This window comes from Haliotis asinina, chromosome 16 (genome assembly GCF_037392515.1).
Source record: "Haliotis asinina isolate JCU_RB_2024 chromosome 16, JCU_Hal_asi_v2, whole genome shotgun sequence".
In the NCBI taxonomy this organism is placed as follows: Eukaryota; Metazoa; Mollusca; class Gastropoda; order Lepetellida; family Haliotidae; genus Haliotis; species Haliotis asinina.
This window is the reverse complement of record NC_090295.1, coordinates 18,329,678-18,354,263: the sequence shown is the minus strand read 5'-3', so window position 1 is coordinate 18,354,263 and position 24,586 is coordinate 18,329,678. Positions and strand designations below refer to the sequence as shown.

The following is a 24,586-nucleotide window of genomic DNA, read 5'->3' as shown; positions in this document are numbered from 1 at the left end:
TATAATGGTAAATATATCCCAACTTGAGTGCAAGCAATTTCAAGTTCATGACGAAAATGGATTTTGCAGTAAAGGGCAGATTCGGAGATCATACACGTGTTGCTGCGGAGGGCGTTGGGGTAGCCTTGTGGTTAAACTGTTCGCTCAACACGCAGAAGACCCGGGTTCAATTTCCACATGGGTACAATGTGTGAAACCCATTTGATGTGTCCGATGCGGTGATGTTGCTGGAATCAGCGTGAAAATACACTGAACTCACGTTGCTTCGTGCTAAATTAGAAGACATCACTGTATGTTGTTTCCTGGCGTTCATATGTATCAATGTCTTTGCATCAAAAAGATCACTCCTGTGGTATACACGCATGGTTTTCTTTCGGTGAGTCGTTCCTCCATTTTTAAAGCCACATGACGAGACATGATTGCATTTCATTGACTGTAGTTGTGTTACTTTTTCTGCCTTTATATAGACAGCGAGGCAATCTTACCAGTGTTCGTTGATTAATGGGGCACTCAGATGACTCAGAGATGAGCAATGTCTACGTACATGTATCAGTATCCGGGGAAACGGAAGACCAGAGCGAAAAAGAGAGTAAAGCACCGTTACAATGGTCTCGCTTTTTGTTTTGAAGTCTGCACTGCCCTTTCGACTTGTACCATATCCTGCGCGTCTGACAAAACACTTCCTGCTTCAGGGGCTGTGGGGTAGCCCCGTGGTTAAAGCGTTCGCTCGTCACGCCGTAAACCAGGGTTCGATTCCCTGAATGGTTACATCGTTGGAATATTGATAAAAGCGGCGCATAACATAACACGCTCTTTCCCTAAATATATATGTGGTTGTTTGAGATGTCAGTAAACCTAGACATGTACACCTTGTTTACACCGATTTAAAGTGACTTACAGGTTTGTTTTGGGGGATGTTTTTTCATGCAGTTTACGCCAGTGGCATGTTCCTTGGCCGAAAATCGAGTCTGATTATTTTGATGTTGGTATTTACATGCACTGGGATCGGTTGGGTAGTGTTGTAGTTATGTTCGCTCAGAAGACCAGGTTCAGTTCCCAACGTGTGTACAATATGGTTGAAGACTCTTCTGGTCACCTCAAAGATAGGGTTCCAGTCACCACTTGCGTAAAATATGGTTGAAAAACCCTCTGTCACATCAAAGTCTGGGTTCAATTCACCACAACGATACAGAAAGGGAAATGACAACAAATCAGACAAAGAATGGAAACAGTTGCCCTTGCAGTATATTGTTTACAGTTGTCTCCCTTGACATGCCAGAAGCCTGTGTGTCTGAATCTTACTTGGCCAAGTCAAATTTCTGAGTTTGATTACACCATACATGTTCTTGGTTTCATCAAAGTGTAAAAGTCTTATTTCTTCATCATTTCTGTCCTCCAAAATTTAGCATAGACATGGTAATAAAGTGAAATACTGTTAGAGATTTACTCATATATTTTACCACTAAAACATAAATCACCAATAAACACATTTTTTCATATTTATTACCTCTATGACAAAATATCATATAAATCATAATAATAATCATCATCATCATCATCATCATCATCATCATCATCCAAACTTATTCCCACATATATAGGATACAGGACAGACACCACATCCCCATGTGACCAAAACCAATTCCTCAAACCAAAACAAGTTGATTTAATAGCAAAACTTTTGATGTGCGCAGACAACAATTTCCACTTTAATGAATGCCATATCCGGTATCTCCAAGATTCAGTTTATCATTTAATATTTTCAATCATTGAGCACAAAACAACATATTCATTAGATGACCAGGTTAAGTATGACAATTTAGGAATTACTGAGGCCATCAACTGGAAATTACAAATCCAATTTCACTTCTTTAAATTTAACTGAAAGGGCACAAGTGCAGAGTTGCGTCCCTTTGGCATGCCAGAATCCTATGCTAAGGGTGTTTGCCAAGTGATGATGATAATGTAGCAATGACCTGAGAAAAAATTTTCATCCAAGTTTCCACATATGTAGGTGAAGGCAAATCAGGAATGTAGTCCACTATTTGACCTCAGGTCATTACCACAGCAAAGAAAATAATTCTGTGGTCATCACCATCGCAGAGTAAAAAACTGACTTTAGGTCATCTTCAGCATATTCAGATCAATCTCATATACTTCCCCTCAAACGTTTAGACTCACGTGAAGCACCAACTAAATGTTATGCATATTATATGGTTACATCAAAGATGAATTCCTTCAATTATTTGGGGGAACCAACTGCACAAGGTTCATGCATCAAAGTACTGAAATGCATGTGCAAATATCGTGCATGTGAAGTTTTGTCAGGAATTCCCCAATTTTCATCATTTATTATACTCATCACAGTAATCTCTTCACTATTATGAATTCATTTCACAATATAACAGTTCATGTAAACAGTACCTTTAAATAGTATGGAATATTTTCCAATATCCAGTTTAGGACATTTGACTGAAGTAAGCAGCTGCATTTATGCAGTGAGTCTAAATTTTGATGGGTAGTATACATACCAATGATATCGGTTATCTTTCAGTGGCACAGTGGTGTTTCACAAAATAAAAGTACATATGATCATCATGAAACGATTCAATGTCAGTACTGAAGGCACAAGTATTCCGTACATTGAAATCATTAAACATGATCAGGTCCAAATGACTAAGCCATCATATGGAATATTTCACAATCAAACAAACAGTTTTTTCCCTTTCAAGTCCAGAAATACATAATACTTGCTAACAACTTGTGACACTTGCTAACAACTTGCTAACTACTTATAGTACTTACTAACCCCTTGTAACCCATAAAGATACTGGTTCCTTTTTGATAAAGTTACCTCTCTAATATCTATCGACAATCAATCTCTTCAATCTGTATTGATAGCAAGCATACTGAGGATTTTTCAGGGCAGAAAGGGCTGGCCGTAAAGGAATATAATGTAGTGCAGGGACTGTGAGAATTGTAGAATATTAGTACCCATAAAGATCAGGGTTAGAACTGGTTTACAGCAACCCAGGCGTCTTGAAAAAGGCATCAAACAGGATCAATTGGACCAAGACGACTAAACCCACTGTCCGAACCAGACTTTATTATTTACAGAACGCTGCCATAAAGTGGGAATACTGCTGTGTGTGTATCCATTCAACATGAAAGTTTCGCAGTATCCGGCTGCAAAACTGGAGATTTCAAAAGGAGGGCCAACAAATCACAGATCACAATTTATCACAGATCAACTTCGTATAAATGATACACATACTAGCTACACCTTCAATCTATCGTTTGAACTTGAAACAGCAAGTACCCGTGAAGGGCGGTTAGAATATTGGCTTTCAGTAATCCATGCTTGTTGTAAGAGGGAACTCGGTGACTAGGCCTGCTCACTTTGTCGACACATGTCATTCAACTTGCATAGATTAATGCTACTGAGTGTAATATTAAACTCACTCACTAAAGAGGATGTCCTCAGACCTCATGTAGTAGAGCTCTTATCTTATCCAATTTCAGTGAGATCGTCTAGTTTTTAAGGACTGAATCCCAGACATCGGCAGTCCCATGAAGGACATAAAATAGTTGGTCCCCCTAGTTGGTTCAGAATGTACAAATCACTATTGACTGAAGATAGCTCAATAGCTGCCCACTTACATTGAATATTGTGATCATTTACATTTTGATTGCATGGTTCCACCCTCTTGCGAGTACAAGTATAATTATAATCCTTTGATAAATACAAAAATAGACCTTCATCCCTAGGAACAAAAAATGTTCCATGATATGTTCTTGCAGGATTTTCCTTAAAATGTTCCATCTGGATTTATCGTCACGACACAGTTTTCTTTACGAGCTTTCTCAGCAGCGAAGACAAGAAGATGGCTGTTGAGGGTGTCGTCTGCTCCTGTCTCTATCAGTTCCGGGTTATTCTCCTGGAACAAAATTGCCATTCAATATAAGATGGCTGCCTAATTTGACTCCTGCTCAAGTCTTCAGGTCAAAGCTTGTTAAAATGATGAATGGAAAATAATAGAAGGAAGGAAGGAGTGATAACTGATTGACGTACTATTGATAAATGGATGGACAGATCAGATATTTATGTAACAAGTACAAAATATATAACAAGGTTAAAATACATAACAAGTACAAAATATATAACAAGGTTAAAATGCATAACAAGTACAAAATATATAAGAAGGTTAAAATGCATAACAAGTACAAAATACACAAATGGTGAAAGTGTTCTGGAAAAATAAACTATTTTAACATGTCTTGTCTTATTTATCTGTTTGGAATCAATTTAGAAACCTTAAACAATAATACAGTTGTCACTCAAAAGGTTTACATTGTCACAAGACCATGATGTATTCAAAGTCACTGGGTCATGGGTTGAAAGTAGTTCCTATGCAAATTAGCCAAGTTTTAATGAGGTCAGCCAGCTGTTTTGTCCTTGGTTTTCATTGGCTGAAGATGTGCAGCATCTTGATTGGATGTTGAATTTAGTTGCATTTGGAAAGTGTGAAGTTTGTTCACTTGCTGTCTTTCTCTCAACTGGTCAAGGTGGTTTGGTAGTCATGGGAAGAGGATATTGACTTTGGTGGAATTCAAGTTAGTTATATTTGATTTTACAGAAAAGGAATAAACTACAAAAATATGTTTAATTCTTGAAAGGTTCATTTAGTATTTATTGCAGCTGAATTTATGTATTTGGTGGAGGTATATTTAGACTCAGGGTTAAAGTTGTCAATTTCACTTACAATTGATTCAGATTAATATTTGAGTCCAAACAGATTGTACGTTTACTTTTCTGGTGAGAACTAACATTTCCATGCTAATTAAGGCATATATATTATAGGTCCTTGGATGGTGTATAATTTTGGTGCCTCAGCATGTGGTCAGTTGATGCAAGTTGTCCCATAGATAAGACCTGCTGATGCTGTGTTTGGAAGATACCAAAAGTGTTCCATAATTGCACTTCTAAGAATCTTGTGTAACTGAACTTTTAATTTTGTGATGTCCATTAATTTGAGTTCTTTTTATATGTTCAGTGGTAGTGGAACCATTGTAATCTGAACAATGTGCAATAACTTGAGTGTCATAAAAAGGTTATTTTGACAGAGATTTATATATCCATATATATTGTTTCAGACATGCGTTATTAGTCAGCTACTGAAATAAAATCTGAACTACAGCCTCAACAGTAGTTTTCTGTTGTCAAGCCATCCCCGTTACATTTACAACTGGATCATAGATGATACAAAACACTCCTGTTGTGTCAGATGACTCCAGATTTTTCACATTTGTGAAGCACATAAATGGAAACATCTTACTATGAAATATACAAGACTATCTCGGGGCATTACAGGAAACAAGTTTGTTGTTTTTTCCATATTGAAGCGTGATCAGTTATGTCAAGGCTTGTCATCTCAATGGAGGAGAGAATTAGAAGTAAAAAGGTTAACTAGGTCTACAATCTGAAACTTTCAAAGTAAGTCTGAATAAGCTGCACATCTTAATTAATTAAACAGCTGCCACGCACAGCAAATGCACGGAAAAGGAGCTATGGGCAGTTTATGGATGCTATAGACCCATCGCAGGCCAATTGTGAACCAGGTACAACCCACTCCACCTAGGACCATGTGACTTTGCATGCCTGCTGGGTGCATGTCTACTGCCTACTCATGAGAATCAATTGAAAGTTACCCTCATGGCTGTGACGAAGGTGTGAATGAGGTGATAGTCTGCACCTCCATGGCCCCACCGCTGTGCAAACTCCTCCTCTAGATGCTCTGTAGCTAAAAGGATGAACACAAGTATTAGTCATTTACAGAAATCTCCCCTGACTGAACCCTGGCAATTGCTGATTGGTGAACTTTAAATATTGTAAGATGTAAATCAATTACATAGGAGGAGCATCTGGGAGGGGGATAATTCAAACAGGAATAGCATCGAGGAGGGGGCAGTTCAGTATGGAAATATCAGGGGTGGGAGGAAGTTCAATATGCAAATAGTATCGTGGAGGCGGCTGTTCAAATGGGGAGGGGACAGCTGGACATAGCATCAGGGATGGGGGCAGTTGTACATGGGAATAGCTTCTGGGAGGGGGCAGTTCAACATGTGACTAAAGAGCAAACATGTATATAATGAAGCTGGATCAACTGACATTGTTTTAATTAGTCACACTGATTAGTCTGTGTCTGATTCAGAATAAAAACCAAATTGTACTTAGAGCAGAAATTCACTCCAAAGCCATACATTACAAACCAATGAACCAAGTCACCTTAACTACCAGGGCCTCCTTTCACAAATCATTCAGGTGATCATAAGTCACTAACGTAACCATAGTGCAATGTTGTAGAAAGGGAGTTAGGGTGGACCTCAGTAGAGTCTGCCTCATTAAAACAGTTCCAGATCTACAAAACAAATTCTCATGGCAAGCAGATTTATTGTCCACTTCCAAATCAGTCTCTAATTTGTTTCCAGCTGATCTCAGCAACAACGGATGCATCTGTACGTGAACAAAGGAACTAATCTGACAATAAATGTACAAGTCTTACTTGTCTGTCCTGTTAGGAAGTCAAACACTTTGATGCCATCATCAACCATTGAGATTTCTCCCTGTCAAACAAAGACAGATCATTTTACAATAACGTGGTTTCATAAACAGAAACAGATGTTAGTCATTATACTTTGGAGATTGCTTGACCATAAGCGAGCTTAATATGCTAATTTTTGTCTGGACTAAACGTCTATCCATCAATGTGAAATAGTGGTGTGACAATTCATCGATACCCATCAATGCATGGGCCAGAGATACAATCAACTGATACAAAGTTTAACAATGTCGTATATCCCAATTCAATACTTCAAGTAGGCCTTGATATATCAATGTTAAATTTTGGATGTTGCCAAATCGCAACATGTACATGAGAAAACACGCCTCCGAGGTTTTGGTAGAACCAGATGGGGAGGGAAATCCTGAGACACTGATTAAAATTTACAGTTATTATTTTTCAGTTGATTTCAAACACTCTATCATCCGAATGTTGATATTCATATAAAGTTAGGAAAAGTAAAACCTGTCCCTCAAAAACAAAAACCTCAAATGCGGTTACTCTAGGAAAACAAAAGATGACCTAATATATAGTTACAAGCACATGTCAGGTTTATATCTGTCAAGAAAATAAACATTTACTTTTGTTTTTACTGATTAAAATATATGCTCATTTATTTTCTCTTCAAAACTAAACACTTTCTTGGACATTCATGCATCAAGAACAGTCAGACATAGTGCTCATATGCTGTTAACATTCACACTCTAGACTTTGTTTATTTCAACAGTGGTCTGTTTAGGATTTATGACTACACTAAAAGACAATATGACATTATCTGAGGTTTTCATTGAGTATTTCTCTGATATTTGAACTGATATTTTCTGATCAGGGATGCCAATCCTAAAATATTGCAAATAGTAGTTCCAAGGATCAAAATTAGTAGATTGACCAAAAAATCAGTCAGCTAAACACTCAAAACCGTGATGGATTCTGAGAAAGATAATGACACTAATAAAGAGTGAAGCAATAATTTCACGTACCTCCTACAGCAGATTTCCAAATTTTCAGCATTACGTTTCTTACTGTCATTTCTCTTTGGTGAAAATGTATTTAATCGACAAAAATATACTCTTTTGTCTATAGATCTAAATTGTAACAAATTTCATAGAATTTCATAGAATGTCTACTACAGTCATATTGGCGTAGTCTGAAGCTAAAATTTGTTGTGACGACAAAAAAATCGTTTAAGTTAGCATCTCTGTTTGGCGAAAATATATTTTCACAGGAGGTAATGATAGCAAGAGCATGATCGTATGGAAAACAATCATTGTGGGATAAGGATTTTCTCATAGTTAAGATTTTGACCAGATGTCTTGAAAGTTTTCCATCTGTCACTATTTTTTGCCATATTTCCACAAGTTCACAATTTCCAATACTAATAATTATAACAGTCCACTTTCATATCGCCATTCCAAGATGAATATCTGATCAAAACACTATCATTATTACCTCAGATACCCCAAGTTGGCTGTGAGGCACTAGAAGGTTTACAGTCACATAATTTATCCCAGCAGGTACCCATTTTCTGCTGGGGGAACACAGGTTCCAGGAGTAGGAATGAAAAATGGTTAGTCTGGACATGTCAGCAACTATGGCAACCAATGTTTGTTGGCAAATTGATATTTTAATTCCAGAGGGTCGAAAAGAGCATTTATCCTTGACAGATAAAAAAATCTGCAAACACCAATAATATGATCTGATAATTGCAGATTCCATGTTTCTCTAAACAGCGCATTCTCTTCCCACAGACGTTACTTGTCATATCTTCCTGTTTTGATACGGCCATATTTCCCGGTTCTCGTAAAATCTTGTAATGGCAAATAATCACAACACAAATTATCTCCCATCTTTCTGTTCAATCAGATCATGCGTTACATCAACTTAGATCAAACTTGACATGCAAACAGATGTGATGCCACAAATATCCGTCCTCTGTTGAGAACTTGTACTGATCTGAAACACAAGACATTTAATACCTAGCTTGCCCGTTGTCAACGAGGACAATGGAGATACCATTGTTTGTGCATTAAACCTAGACAAGGTTATAGTTTCCCTGAAACATACAGGAATTATAGAGGTCTTGCACATGTGACACAATGTCGGTGATTGCACAACTAAATCTGATTGCAACCAATCACGAATTCTGAACACACACCATAAACAGGTCGTATTAGAACAGGGATGAAATCTGTAGGAACAGAATGTCATTAGTGATGAGATATGAACTCACCCTGGTCCCATAGACCTTCACCTCACGTTGGCACACTTTCTTTGTGAAGGCCACCATTGTCAGACTCGCTGTGGCACCGCCTTCAAACTGGAAATTTACTACCTACAAAGATATTCCAGGGTTCTATATAAGAGACATTAAGCTACTTGCATGTAAGATAAAGACCTAAGTGCCTTGCATTAACATTAACTTACGACTATCTCAGCACTAAGAGAGTTTTGAAAATCTAAGCACTGCACTGATCAAGTTCGAGCTGCAACGAGGTTTTGGTGCATATAAACATATTTCTGTGATGTTGTACCCATGAAACCATAGGAACGCAGAGACAGAGCTGATCTCTGTTTACAAGAGCTGTCATAGCCGACATTTGTTTACAAATAACAGTGTTTCAGTACCATACCTATTCAAAATTTGGAAGAAAAGTGAGCTGACATATTTATGCTTATAAATTTCTATAGATTTATATAGTTGCTGTATTTCACAAAAATTGACTTGCACAAGGTGCAAGATTAATTCATAACTAGGCTGCACTTCACTTTATTGGGTAGCACAAATATTAACAAAGCATTAAATCCTGTGTTCACTGATGACTTGCCCTTCCTTGTAGGTTACCATGGTTACTTCTGTTTATTGTAAGAAATTTGAACAATCATGCAATAATTAGATTTTATGACTTATCAGATGCATTCAGAGGAGTAAATATTGACATTTTGTTCTTTACAACACTTGTAGTATTTTGAGTATTTCCGTGAATATTAAAAAAAGTCTATTGCAAAAAACATCATGAAAATATTTCATTTCACATCCAGGCATAATCAAATATTCTTGAAATATAAACCAGTTCAGTAACTCATTTAAGTAATACTTGTGTACCTTTTCTGGATCACAGTGAAAATGACCAAACTGTAGCAAAATTGAAAAGTTTTGTGAAAACTGCAAGGATAAAACAAACATGCTAGTAACAATCAGAAACATATTTCATATATTTTTTAAATTCTAATATTTTACATTTCCTGTATTCCAAGGGCCCAGATGGCTGTGAACTGATACTATCAACATAAAACGGCAACTGTTACAATATGCTATCAGTCCCATAGAGATTAACATGACACTTTCACATATATGCACTCCTTGAATTCACTTTAATTTGACCTTGACCTACCTGGTGTGACATTACGTCATTATCACACTCATACACACATCGTCCATATGGTCCAGTCTTGAGTGCCTCTGTAACACTTTCAATGTCAGGGACATCTGCGATGATAGACACTGGCCAGCCTTGGTTACCCTGGCAACAACAAAAAATATCCGCCAAGCTACAACAATGGTGAATAATGGTGTCATATCCTTATCTATGCATGTGACAAGAAACATATGCTAAATCACACATTACACAGTATTTGCCCTGACACAGAAAACACTGACGCAGAAATTATCTCAAATGCGCAGTGAATTCAAAAGCCTGCATCACTGTTGACGGAATGGTACTGAGCCCTGACTTCCAGATAATCTAATCTTGTAATTGGCTCTTTTTTAAACCTACTTAGTTTTTTGTTGGCCAGTTAACTGCGCAGTGCTGATTCAATAGTGAACATAATTTACCTTGTTTTTCATCATAATCACACAATCACATTTGATGTCTTGATGAAAGTTCCATACTGAACCTGACTCCCCCAAAACTGCCCATAACTCCCTCTTATGACACCAGGAAGTCATGATGATGAACTTTTCATGCCTATGGCAAACACTGTTACATCAGTAATCTTTGATTAAGATGAAAAAGTAGGTATATTACCATGTGTGACCTGAATTCTTAAGACAAAAAAGCAGCCTGCAGAAGTGGGTTAGCTTATGTATGGGTAACACTTCCGTCAAACACTTTTTTCTCATGACCAATAAGCAAATGGCATCAGATTGTATTGACTTTATCAGTGGAGATGTCAAACTTGCAATTAAACATCACTAGACTATATTATTTCCTTTTTCTGTTCTAATTTGATTTTGCTACACATTGGATTAAGACAGGAAAGGAAATAAGAGTCAGCTGTGCAATCCCTTCCAAGCGATCTACAATATTACAATAGGATGAATTCTGTAATGATCACAGTGATCGGTAAAATGTAATATCTGACACTATTATTTTACCATGCTATTCTAGCATTTTGTAATTTTAATTACAGGTTTTGCACTATAAAGTCTAAACTGTTTATAATATCAGTTAATCTTTGACTTCGATAAAGAGAACAAGTAGTTCTGTTATGTCTTGATGTGTCAGTTAAGTGGGGCATGTCTTATACATTTGCTTTGGTCCAGAAACCCATGAGCACAGGAACACTGCCACACTGAAAAACTCAATAGAGACAAATTTGGGATTCAATCTAAGGGACATAACTCTGCACTGTGTTTTATACATGGCTGTCCATCAAGAACATCAAGCACCCAATGCAATGTCTGCAATGACTGGTACAAGATATTGACTTATGGGATAATCCCTAATGCCAGTGTATTCCTGTGAAGATCCACATTAGCACTGAAAGTCACTAACACATGCTTTTCATAGGAGGTGACTAATGGGATCAGATGGTCAGGCTTGCCGACATGGTTGACATGCTCATGATGTTGATCACTGGAATGTCTAGTCCAGAGTAGTTATTCACAGACTGTGCCATATAGCTGGAACATTGCTGATCGGCATTAAACAACCAACAACAATTGTAATTCTACTGTATGTCACTGACCATTATCAAAATGTCCACACAAAAAACCTTGCTCCATAGAGTAACCCCCATTGACAAGAACTCACAGATTTGACTTCATCAAGGTAAAGTCTTTTGGCTGAGTATGGACAGGACGTCTCAATCTTCTGTGGACAGTCCATGCAACGAGATGCAGCCCCTTCCGGCTGAAAACAAACATATGACATCTATTAAAAGACTGAATGATAAAATGTGGTATGACAGGAAGGAGATCCGGCACATGTTCATCCTAACTACATCAAACATGCATGCACAAGTATACATTCTGGCTTTGGAATTGAAGCAGTTACCTAAATCCTAAAAGTCTATAATTTCATAACAGTATCAGTGAAGACCGATGACTGAAAAGATTGAATATCTGAAAACGGACACAACTGATTTAACTGACCATGGAGTTGTGTATGTTCAAAGACGGCTTTTCACACTGATATACTGTACATATAACAGGCATTGAGTAACCATTCATGATTTGTGCCAAGGGGATGATGATGATTTATAAGGCAAAGCATGAACAACGTGAATGATCTCCCCAAACTAATATACACAAAGTGACACCACTGCCCCCTCCCCATTCACCCCACACCACACCCCTCCTGTCACATACGACATGAATGCCCCACCTATCCCCTTCCCAATCATTTAAAACTGAATATTGTAACATTACTATGTACAAAACTGCTGGCGTTTTAGTTCATGTGTACAAAATTGGTGCCAAACCCCCTCTTTATTTTGAGAAAGAAGTACATTTTTTTAAATGCATTGACTTAGCTTATAATCTTCTGGAGTTCTGTGGACATCAAATGACCTGTTTAAATGAATAGTGGTTACCATATTCATCATCCACAAGCTAAGTAGTTGACTGGCCACAAAAATCTAGTTTCCACCCTTGCTGAGCTATACTGGATCTTAAACATCCAATCACAGGATTTATAAATGATAGGAGTCTTCCCTTCTACTGACCTAAGTCAACCTATCAAGTTATTATGGATTTGTTTCTGACAAAATGGACAAAATGATCGGACTGAAAATCAAGATCTATATTGCAATAAAACTTGTCTCGCCAAACAAAGTGCTTCAACTTTCTTGCAACATAAAAATCATGAAAACATTCAAAAAATATCAACCTACACCCTGTCGACAATTAGAATGCTTGGTAAATCCTCCTGTCAATTAAAATTTAACTAGATGTTGATTTCATTATGTGATATTGTTTGATTTCCCTTGCTTTACAAGGATGTGGTTACTGTGATTTGACTGCTCTGTTTCATGCTAGAATGCCATGAAATGCCCATGCATAGTGTATAGCAGTGCAGTGAATTTACCTTTATCACTGACAAAACAATGCTGTCATATTTGCCATGTATACAGTTAGTTGCTCGTTAGAACTTACATGTTACTTCACTGGTTAATGAGAGAGTGAGTTCAGTTTCATGCCGTTTTTAGCAACATTCCAGCAATATCACAGCAGGGGACACCGGAAATAGTGGGGTCTTCAGCAAAGTGAAAAAAACAAAAATTGATATTCATTTAACGATGAGCTACCTCTGGCCCTGAATTGATATTCATTTAATGATGAGCTAACTCTGGCCCTGAATTGATATTCATTTAATGATGAGCTAACTCTGGCCCTGAATTGATATTCATTTAATAATGAGCTAACTCTGGCCCTGAACTGATATTCATTTAATGATGAGCTACCTCTGGCCCTGAATTGATATTCATTTAATGATGAGCAAACTCTGGCCCTGAATTATCAAAGGTCTCTTAGCGCTAAGATAGTCATATGTGCCATACAGTAACATTAATGCATGACTACAGGTGTGGAAATAATTCTTGAATTGCTTATGTACCCCAGTAGTGGCACTTGTAAAATCACTTGCCCTGATAATTTTTTAGCTGTGCTAGCCGATTTTCTTCTTTATGTAAATAAACAACATAATTAACAATGGAGAGTCCACTGGATGATATACAAATTAGCTTGCCCGACAGAAAAAAACACTGGACAGGGATGTCAGGCAATGGGTTATTGCCACCCCTGGACTATCTTAGTGCTAAGAGAGCTTCGAAAATCTAGGCCCTGCTAGCATACTGAGCATCATTTAGAGCAGAAAGGGCTGGTTGTAAAGAAAATTAATAATGCAGTGCAGGGACTGTGAGACAGACTGATGACAGTCAGGGCGCAGATAAGAGTCGTACAATAAGGACCTGTGAAGATCCGGACTAGAACTGGTCTTCAGTCACCCATGTTTATCATAAGAGGTGGTAGTCAGGCTCGCTGACTTGGTTAACATGTGTTATTGTATCCAATTGTGTAGATTGATGTTTATGTTGTTGATCACTGGGTTGTCTGGCCTTGACTCAGTTATTTGCAGACAGACGCCATTTCGCTGGAATATTGCTCAGCACAGCATTAAACAACCAACCAGTCCCTGTTTAACAGACATGGATCACAAGCTGCATCCCTGATGTATAACGATGTATCACAAGCTGCATCCCTGATGTATAACAATGTATCATAACCTGCATCCTTGATATATAACAATGTACCATAACCTGCATCCCTGATGTATAACAATGTACCATAGCCTGCATCCCTGATGTATAATAATGTACCATAACCTGCATCCCTGATGTATAACAATGTACCATAACCTGCATCCCTGATGTATAACAATGTACCATAACCTGCATCCCTGATGTATAACAATGTACCATAACCTGCATCCCTGATGTATAACAATGTACCATAACCTGCATCCCTGATGTATAACAATGTACCATAGCCTGCATCCCTGATGTATAATAATGTACCATAACCTGCATCCCTGATGTATAACAATGTACCACAACCTGCATCCCTGATGTATAACAATGTACCATAACCTGCATTCCTGATGTATAACAATGTACCACAACCTGCATCCCTGATGTATAACAATGTATCATAACCTGCATCCCTGATGTATAACAATGTACCATAACCTGCATCCCTGATGTATAACAATGTATCATAACCTGCATCCCTGATGTATAACAATGCACCATAACCTGCATCCCTGATGTATAACAATGTACCATAACCTGCATCCCTGATGTATAACAATGTACCATAACCTGCATCCCTGATGTATAACAATGTACCATAACCTGCATCCCTGATGTATAACAATGTACCATGACCTGCATCCCTGATGTATAACAATGTATCATAACCTGCATCCCTGATGTATAACAATGTACCATAACCTGCATCCCTGATGTATAACAATGTATCACAAGCTGCGTCCCTGATGTATAACAATGTACCATAACCTGCATCCCTGATGTATAACAATGTACCATAACCTGCATCCCTGATCTATAACAATGTATCATAACCTGCATCCCTGATGTATAACAATGTACCATAACCTGCATCCCTGATGTATAACAATGCACCATAACCTGCATCCCTGATGTATAACAATGCACCATAACCTGCATCCCTGGTGTATAACAATGTACCATGACCTGCATCCCTGATGTATAACAATGTACCATAACCTGCATCCCTGATGTATAACAATGTACCATAACCTGCATCCCTGATGTATAACAATGTACCATAACCTGCATCCCTGATGTATAACAATGTACCATAACCTGCATCCCTGATGTATAACAATGTACCATGACCTGCATCCCTGATGTATAACAATGTACCATGACCTGCATCCCTGATGTATAACAATGTATCATAACCTGCATCCCTGATGTATAACAATGTACCATAACCTGCATCCCTGATGTATAACAATGTACCATAGCCTGCATCCCTGATGTATAACAATGTATCACAAGCTGCATCCCTGATGTATAACAATGCACCATAACCTGCATCCCTGATGTATAACAATGTACCATGACCTGCATCCCTGATGTATAACAATGTACCATAACCTGCATCCCTGATGTATGACAATGTACCATAACCTGCATCCCTGATGTATAACAATGTACCATAACCTGCATCCCTGATGTATAACAAAGTATCCACCTTATCCTCTTTCCGGAAATGGCTGAGGTTTCCAAATGATGAGATACGCTGACATTTCTTCTCCCCCATCCAACACTTGATCAGGTCCACATCGTGACAACACTTTGCCAACAGACAATTAGAACTCTCCTCCTCATTTCGCCAGTTCCCTCTGACGAAGGAATGTGGAAAATGCCAGAAACCAACCTGAATTGAAATTTCTCTCTAGCAATTTTTTTTATAAATATTAATATTTCACTACCTTGTGTTTAGATGCCATCAAAAACTATCCTGGCTCTCCAAAGCTATTTCAGATGTTGTCTGTCCTAATTGTCATGATCATTGGAAAGAGATAACCAGGCTTGCTACCGACGTTTACAACAAACACATGAAAATGGGTGCAAAATATAAGTTTGTGTTAAAAAAAATGGACATAAACAATGCTCAACCAAATTAATGCCCACTCAAGCTGAACATCTAATGCAGGGGTCGAAATAACTTTATGAATAGCTTTATCCTAGAGTGCACTCTATAACAGTGACCCGTGTAAAATCGCCTATCCTGATCATTCTTCAACTATACCAGCTGGTTTTCTTGGTGTAGCAACATAATTAAGATTGAAAAGTTTACTGGACACCGGTACAATGTTTGTATGACTGGACTGGTTTGCTGGGCAAGGGGTTATTTCCACCCCAGGTAGCTGGTTGACAATTATGTCTCTCTGATGAATGCTTGTCCTGCTAGGTTCCCTCAAAGTATTTCATTTGCTGCTGTCTAAATTATCTCTATTATTATTTCAAAAATAAATTTTACAAAAAACGTCAGTCCTCTGCTGAGTGAGTGAGTGAGTGAGTGTGATTTTACCGGAAATGGGCCTCACATATTGTATCCATGTGCAGAATCAAATGCTTTTGCCATCTGTCAACCCAACCTTCCAATCAGCTATTGTAAGCATGTTTAGTATGTGAGTTACATCACAACAAACATTGCAGACTACCTCTTCTACAGCTAGCACACACAAAAGGGTGCAAAAAAGCACAAGATCAGTCTTGAATAAATATGTGCAAAGTTTTTAACACACGCAAAGGAATCAAGCACTGCAATGAAAAGAAAAATTGCAATCAAAGCAAACATCCAACACTGAAATTGTTGGCATGAGAAAGTCTGCAAACAAAGACAATAAGTTGTTTGCAATACCTTATGAGCCTTTGTAAAGTGTGTTAGATTCCCAAACGATGACACCTTGAGACATCTAGTCTCCCCAAACCAGTAACTGATTAGGTCGACGTCATGGCAACACTTGGCAAGCAGAGAGTTTGAACTCTCACTCGCATTGCACCAGTTTCCGCGAACATACGAATGAGCAAAATGCCAGAAACCAACCTGGTTAAAAACAAACATATACATTCATTAAATATGGGAAAGCAGTAATATGTACAGAAACCATGATGTTTTTGCATGGCAACTAAACACTATTTATCACATTTCACAAAAAATAGATGAAAATATGACAAAAATTCTATTTTGCAAAAAGGAAACTGCAAGCACAGCTATTACTTGTAAACATGACAAACACGAAGGCGTAAAATAGCATACGGCATAAATTTCTGTAGACGTTATCACAAAATGAATCGAACTGTATTTGACTAACCTTTCAAACACAGGAACAAGTTGTCGACATGATTACAAGAGTTATCTCCCTTTGTTCACAGCTCAAAGAAAAAGTAACACATGTTCTGTTCTTGTTTTCTTTCTTTTTTTCAGATCAGCCAAACAAATATTTCACAAATACGGGAAAAAAATTCATTTTGTTTTAGAGCAGTTCTTGTTCCATCTTGTTCATGTTCAACAACCAAAAGCATCTTTGGGAAAAGTGTCACATTTACATTATATCCCTTGATGTTTTTAGATACAGAAATACATACCAAATAATCTATTGGTATCTATCCATACAATAAAGCAAATACAGAACTGAAACAAAGACTCCCATCAATTCATAAATACACATAGTATTCAACATTTTTAGCACCTCACCTTAAGCTGATAAAAATTCAAAAGGAGTGCTTAAAATGATATGAAAGGAAATGGGGCACAAATTAGGAAGTGGTCTAAACTAATACAAAATAATATAGATAATAATCATTAAATTAATAATATAAAATAACTACCTACCGGCTCTGTGTGCTGTATATTGACCACGTCCCCTATCCTGCCGCTAGTGATGACCTCCTTAATCTTCTTGGCCCACGGGACATACCGTAGTACATGACACACAGTCAAGGTGACATTGTACTGCTTGCATGTGCTCACAATCTCACGACAGTCAGCCTCTGTAACCTAATATTGACCACAACAAACATATACACTTGGTACAAACAACATTTTTGTGAATATTTATTTCTGAAAAATTAATTCATATTCCTTAAACAAGAATAGCATTCAGTTGCCTCTACCCAAATGTGTGTGACAATATGCTGCCTGTTCGTAATACGGTTCCAATTCTTTCCAACACCCAACTATCAACATGCCCCCATATTCTTCACATATTTGAAACAATAATTTAACTTTTAAACAACTAACTGCTAACAATCTTACACCCTGTCCATTCATCTTGAATATTTGCCTTCAAAATCTAATCCAAAGGTCCATCTTCTCTGATCTGAGAGAAACGATTTTATCATAATTCCCATCTTTTTCTTGATCTACAGCAAATTAGTGAGAAGGATGGAAATATATCGACGACCAAATTCTTTGTTACAGTGAGAACAGTTTTTCGGTGTAGGTTGTAAAATCATTATCAACCAAGTGACTTAGTGTGATCCTTCTTTACTGATCCAACTTCTCAAGGCCTCTAAAAGAATTTACAAGAAGTTAGGAGAATGTTTTCATATTGGTTTCAGCAAATATTCCAGCAATATTACCAATAACGAGCTTGAAAAATCGGGGAATCTGAACTGAATATCTGTACTGATGAAATATGAAAGATTGGACATAAATTTTCAGAAAATGAAGAATGAATGAAATAATTTTCATATTTCATGTTTTCTTTTTTGTACTGCCAGACAAGGATAAGTTGAAAACCGACCTGACACCCACAGGCGTTTGCCATTGTGAACGCAGGGGCCCCAGGTTATCCGCGATAAACTGTAATGTGATGGACTGTCTCAGCAACTACATGTAGAATCAATATCATCGTCATAGACTGCACTTGCCATGTTGGTATTTTTGGCTAAACTATCTGAGCAATGCTTTGAGTAGAACATACTTACAGCCATTGGTTTCTCCAGCAGAATGTGATAGCCCTTCTTCGCAAAGGCTATAGCAGGATCCTGAAGGTGGAAAAAAGTTGAGGAGCATTTCGCTCATTAAGTGAGTGAGTCTAGTTTTTTGCCGCTTTTAGCAATATTCAAGCAATATCATGACAGGAGACTGACATGGACTGGCCTGACACACTGTACGCATTTGAGGAATCGAACCCAAGTTTTCAGCGTGACAAGCAGACAATTTAACCACAAGGCTACCCCACTGTCCTGGTACATTTGTTGGAAAACTAGTGGTTGATGGTATGAGCAGCAATAACCATGGTAACACACATGAAGGATGGTTTAGTTTGGTGTGCTTGTTTAACCGCTCTCATCAATATTCCAGCTACAGTGGTCTGTAAATTATTGAGTATGTAGCAGACAATCCAGTGATCAACAATATGAGCATTGATCTTCGTAACTGGGATATGATGACGTGTCAAACAAGTCGGTGAGTTTGACCACCCGATCCCTATATTTGTCTTTCATGACTAGCATGGGCTGCTAATTGTAAGATTGGTCCAATATTGTTATGATTGTTCTCAACTCTGTTCGCAAGCATGTACTGTTTGCACAATGGACTGGAGAACACATGCCCAAGCTGAATTTGCCAACTTTGGAACAAGCCATTGGAAAAGTCAAAATTGCTGACTTGAGAGTAACAAACCTTATGGTCTCGGTCCACTGTTGTGATGATGACAAAGTCGGCGAACTTGTCTCTCTTGACTGCTTCACGCCAGTCTGTCAGGACAAAGTAATATGAAAATACAGCAACGTTATCCCAATATTTTAACACATGTGGACGTTCTTGTAAGTGAGTATGGTTTTACTCCACTTTCAGCAATATTCTAGCAATATCACGACAGTGAACACCAGAAAAGGGCTTCACACTTTTGTACCCTAGTCTGGACAAGACAGTTCTAACTTGGAAGTTCAAAAGTCTCTGATCTTATTCTGTGGTATCAGACTGGGGTACTGTAAAACAACAAAATCGGGGCTTGAACCACCTAGTTTCTACTCGCACACTTTGTCCAGGAAACCAAGAAGGCTACACTAAGTAACTGATAAAGGCAATACTTGTAACTGAAAATGCCTTCAGATGCAGTATAATCTGTGCTCCACAATTGTATTTGTTCTCTTACCTGTGAAGACATTGCATGCTGGGACTTCGTTCTTTTCTTTCATTTCATTTCTCTGATACTCTCTGGGTTCAGCCAACCCAACCACCTGACCAAAAACACCTTCAATCAATCTCCATAGAAAAATATGTTCTATTACCAACAAGGGCGAAAATGTCCGGATTCATTTTTCATACAATCCTGTAGGGCAAGATATCACCTTATCATGGTGTTGTGACATGGACAATGCTATGACATCACAGTGCTTCTATGACGTTGTGTTCTACATGCGGCAACTGCAGGTAGCCAAACTATGTTTAAAAGTAGCTTTGGGTGTATTTTCCTCATTGACGGCTTCGGTAATAAATAGAATATTATATTTGTACATTATACTATGTGCTTTCATATAATATCCTCTATACATTTGCGATAAGACTTTCTAAATGGCTTTGTCTGTTCAAGTGGAAATGTTTTGGATGTGTTGCCATAAAAAACTTTCTTCAGTATCACATATTCCAGATTTGCATGTGCTGTATTGAATGTACTTGTCTTAAGGTCTGTCTGATTAAGTCATAGCTCTGCCTCATATGCAAAACACATGACATTTTAGGTTTCAGTGAGCTTCACAAATCATACCAATGTGGGGAATCAAACCTGGGTCGTCACCGTGTCGAGCAGACGCTTTAACCATTGGGCTACAACATGGCCCCAGGTGTACAGTAGACAGACTCTCCTTCTTCAGACAATGACTCTCCAGGCCAGCCCACCTGTCAGCTACCCCCTATCTCCCTGTCAACTCACCTTCATTCTGTCAGGGTAGTACTGTGCATAAGCTGCGTATGTGCTTCCTCGACTACCTGCTCCAACCACAATACATGTCACTGCACCAGTCTGCTGCTCTGGGTTCTTTTTCCTCAGCATGTTGATGATTTTAGACATTTCTGCAAGGACAGAAGTTGAAAATTGACATAGGGTAGGCGGGGTAGCCTAATGGTTAAGGTTCGTCGCAGAACCATATTTACTTACCCGTCACTCAAATTATGATAATGCAACGCCATTTAGAAAGTGGTAAAATGTAACATGAGTCAGGGTTACACATTACACTTTCTTAGTAAAGTACAAATTCTGGTACTTTTTTGGTTGAGTCCCATCCGGGATTTGAACCCACACCCTCAGAGTCAGGCACCTAATCACCAGCACACAAAATCAGCTGTCTAGCCCAGTCAGCCACTGTGAGTCATGGCTGACTTTGTGTGCTTGCGATTAGCTGCCTGACTCTGAGACACCTTACTTTTAAGAAAGTGTAATCCCAAATATGACATATGTTTCACTCAAATCATTTTCCCACTCAAAAAGAGTGTAATCATAAGATCATCCCTTGGGCCCTACATGTTTGAAAGAACAAATGAGGCAGTCCAGCTTGATGTTTTCTTACACTAAGTCCAAATCATTTCCATAGAAACTGTCAAAAATATAAATGCCAAAAATCTGTAAATGTAAAAAGGCACCACTTTGGGATCTGCCTTACATATATGCCAAGTATGGGTGAAAGATATGAGAAGTTTTCTCGAGAAACTAAACCCACCTCTCCCTTTTGAGACAATGTCCAAACTGTTTCCACGGACACCGAAAAAATAAGTGTCAATAATGTGAGAAAGGCATCACCTTAGCAAAAGGCATCACCTTAGGTACTGTCTGATATATCTACCCACTCTTGCTGAAAAATATACAATGGTTCTTGAATTATGCTCCGGAAACAAGATAATAATGGATATGCAGACAGACAGACAAGGCATCGACTGTGTTCCCCCAGCATTACATGCCAGACACATGCATGGTCACAGGTCTCATAAGGCCTGTCTCACACCATTTTGAACAAATAAAAATAACAACAAATTTTGGGCAAACCGTCATTGTTACAACATATCAGATCAAAAGGGATCAAATGTGCTAAAGCAATTTGCTTGTCATGCTGAAAACCTGGGTCCACTTCTCTACATGGATACACTGTGAGAAGCCCATTTCTGTGATATTGCTGAAAAATTGATGAAGTGGTAGGAATCCATTCTCACTCACATACATCAGAAATTCCTCGTTCCAATTTTTAACTAGGGTAGGTGTCAAACAAAAAACCATTGATTCACCTTGGTACAAAATCTAGGAGGACAAAATGATTCTCGGACACAACTGGTAACCGTTTCCATCATTTTTTCAACAGGGGTCAATAGGGTGACACTAGGAGCATTTAAGAAATATTACATTAAGCGCAGTTGGAACATATGTGAAGGCAGATAAAAATCTTGCTTAAATAGGTTACATAATTCGTATCTTGCACTTAACATTTCTCAACTTCCAGGCCCACATGTAATCTGCGTAATCTTGACCTTGCAGTTTTAACGGCTTTAACATTTGTCAGGTTAATGATATTATTCTTCATATCGGTTACAGAAAATATTATTTGTCATTATTTACACATTCTTCGTATCCCATTTCAAAAGTTCACATTCAGGTTGATCTCTGGATTATCATCCAGATGCGATTATTTACAGACTGCTGCCATATAGCTGGCATACTGCACAGTGCGTCGTAAAACTAAACTCACTCACTCTCCACAACATCTGTTTATCAGGCAATGAAGTAATCCATGTGCATTATTGGTCTTGTTACCCTTGAAAAATCAGTTGATGGAGCAGACACTGGGATTTATTAACACCTACAGATATTCAGCACCAAATCACCACAAATATCAGGAATATTTCCCAAACTGAACAAAGCATTTCCCAACTTTTCAGAATTGACAATAAGCACATTTAAAGAAGTCAAATTGTGAACAATGTCCTGTTTAATACAACACACTTGATATGGATGTGCAACTTCTTTATTATTTAGACACAGCATTGCGGGGATAATACTTCTCCCTTTGTCAGCGGAGTGACAGCCAATAGTTACACAGTTATGTATGCTGGATAGCCAACAGTTATCACCATATTTTACAGGTATTTACTAAATTACTCCACCGTTCATTAAATTAACGAAACAGGATTAATTATGACACTTAAGTAGCTATTCACTGATGTGTCCAGCCAGTTCACTGTCGCCGATTGTTTATAACGCGGTAGAAGGGAATGATGGCAGTATAAACAGGCGCTTTCTAACAACAAACTGTAATAGTTATCACCATTCTCATGCCATTCGTGAAATAATATATAAATTTGTATCATACAGTAACCTCGAATAATAGATTGTGGGACTATTAGAAATTTTCTTTTACAGTAGATTGATAGGGAGTGAAACACTGACTTCTGACACTGTCGTCCCCAACCTAACCCCGAGTTTTGCTTGTTTTTTCATAAGGGTTGATAACCTTTAATTTATGAAACACATCATGCAGAATTTTCTTTAGCTGTCCTTTTTTATTGTTGTCAAATAGCATGGAGGAAAAAGATTGGAATTGTAACTGATCGTAATTGCACATATGTGTATGTACAGGAATATCATGTTTGTTTCCCGACGTGCATGCGCCAACAGTATTTCATTTGGCATCAAAGAAAAAGCCCAGAAATGGAACCAAAGGACAGCATTGTGCAGGGCCTACACAATGGAAAGGAATTATTGGCTTAATTGTTTATGTACAATAATACTAAAATGTTGTGTCAGTCAATCGGTGCTTGGGCACTGTTAATACCTTTCCTACAAAATGAGAGTTCATCGTCACACAGAAATCAAGTTTGTTCACAAGACGATCCCTCTGTTATCAAAACATTTTTAACTCCAAACAACTTAAAAATACACAATGCAGTAAACCACAATAAAGTGTTATCCATAAATTTTAAGTTGTGTAGTTTCTTTACTTATGATGACACACCATGTCAGAATAATATGACATTTCATTTGTTGTATACATGTATTTCATATGAGATAAACAACACAAAAATCAGATTTCTGATGCTCCCCCCGAAGTGTATTGAGGCATTGGCAACATTCTGATATGAGGATTATTGTGTTCTTTGTGGATTTCAAGCAAAACGGAATAAGTCGTGACTGGCATCTACAATAAATGAGGAAAACATTCTCAAACATTGTTTGTATACTTACCTTAACACCGTGAACACCGTGTGCATCCAGACCTTGGCGATCACCACTGACAAATGACATATATTTAGTCCTGCACTCATACAATACCGGTACCGTGTAATTATTTACATGTCACACGGCCTGGTTTTCCTCCAGCCAATCAGTTCCCGATGTCAAGTCACGTGGATGATACTTATACTAGCAGTTGTATCTTTAATGCGTGTGCTCCTCTAAAGGAATGCAGTGAAGATCAAAACGAACAGTTCCCAGTCTCTAAAGAGGACGTTCAACTGTCTCAAATGTCCATTGTAAACTGGTTTCCGACATGAGCTAAAGTCAGGTGTGCGACAGAAAGCGGAGTGGTCGGTAACCAGTTTAAGGGTGTTCTCCTTCAGATCATTCTCCAAGAGCGTGGTAAATATTCTGTTGCTGTTACAATAATGAAATAAAAGAAAAGCGACGATTCAA

At 38.0% G+C, this 24,586-nt stretch overlaps 1 protein-coding gene across 2 annotated transcripts; it reads right to left on the bottom strand.

Moving 5' to 3' along the window:
- Positions 1 to 1,483: 1,483 nt before the first annotated feature.
- Positions 1,484 to 24,280, bottom strand: LOC137268502 (putative oxidoreductase YteT). Of its 2 annotated transcripts, none has more exons than XM_067803064.1 (13): positions 24,140 to 24,280; positions 20,846 to 20,985; positions 20,069 to 20,153; positions 19,594 to 19,667; positions 18,894 to 18,953; positions 17,797 to 17,961; positions 16,822 to 17,007; positions 11,657 to 11,755; positions 10,013 to 10,141; positions 8,851 to 8,952; positions 6,564 to 6,624; positions 5,710 to 5,801; positions 1,484 to 3,938 (listed from the first exon to the last, which is right to left on the bottom strand). In XM_067803064.1, exons 2-13 carry the CDS (start codon positions 20,981 to 20,983, stop codon positions 3,810 to 3,812), a joined length of 1,320 nt encoding a protein of 439 aa, XP_067659165.1. In that variant the 5' UTR covers positions 20,984 to 20,985; positions 24,140 to 24,280; the 3' UTR covers positions 1,484 to 3,809. The 2 variants fall into 2 exon arrangements, with proteins under 2 accessions (XP_067659165.1, XP_067659164.1); XM_067803063.1 differs by lacking the exon at positions 16,822 to 17,007 and adding an exon at positions 15,646 to 15,831.
- Between the last annotated feature and the right edge of the window lie 306 nt (positions 24,281 to 24,586).

Bases quoted from the DNA above. Each gene is read 5' to 3' on its own strand.
- LOC137268502 (XM_067803064.1), bottom strand. From the start codon at position 20,983: ATGTCTAAAATCATCAACATGCTGAGGAAAAAGAACCCAGAGCAGCAG. The intron at 19,668-20,068 runs GTAAGAGAACAA...TTGTCCTGACAG, and splicing joins AGCATGCAATGTCTTCACAG to ACTGGCGTGAAGCAGTCAAG. The intron at 8,953-10,012 runs GTAGGTCAAGGT...ATATCTTTGTAG, and splicing joins ATGACGTAATGTCACACCAG to GTAGTAAATTTCCAGTTTGA.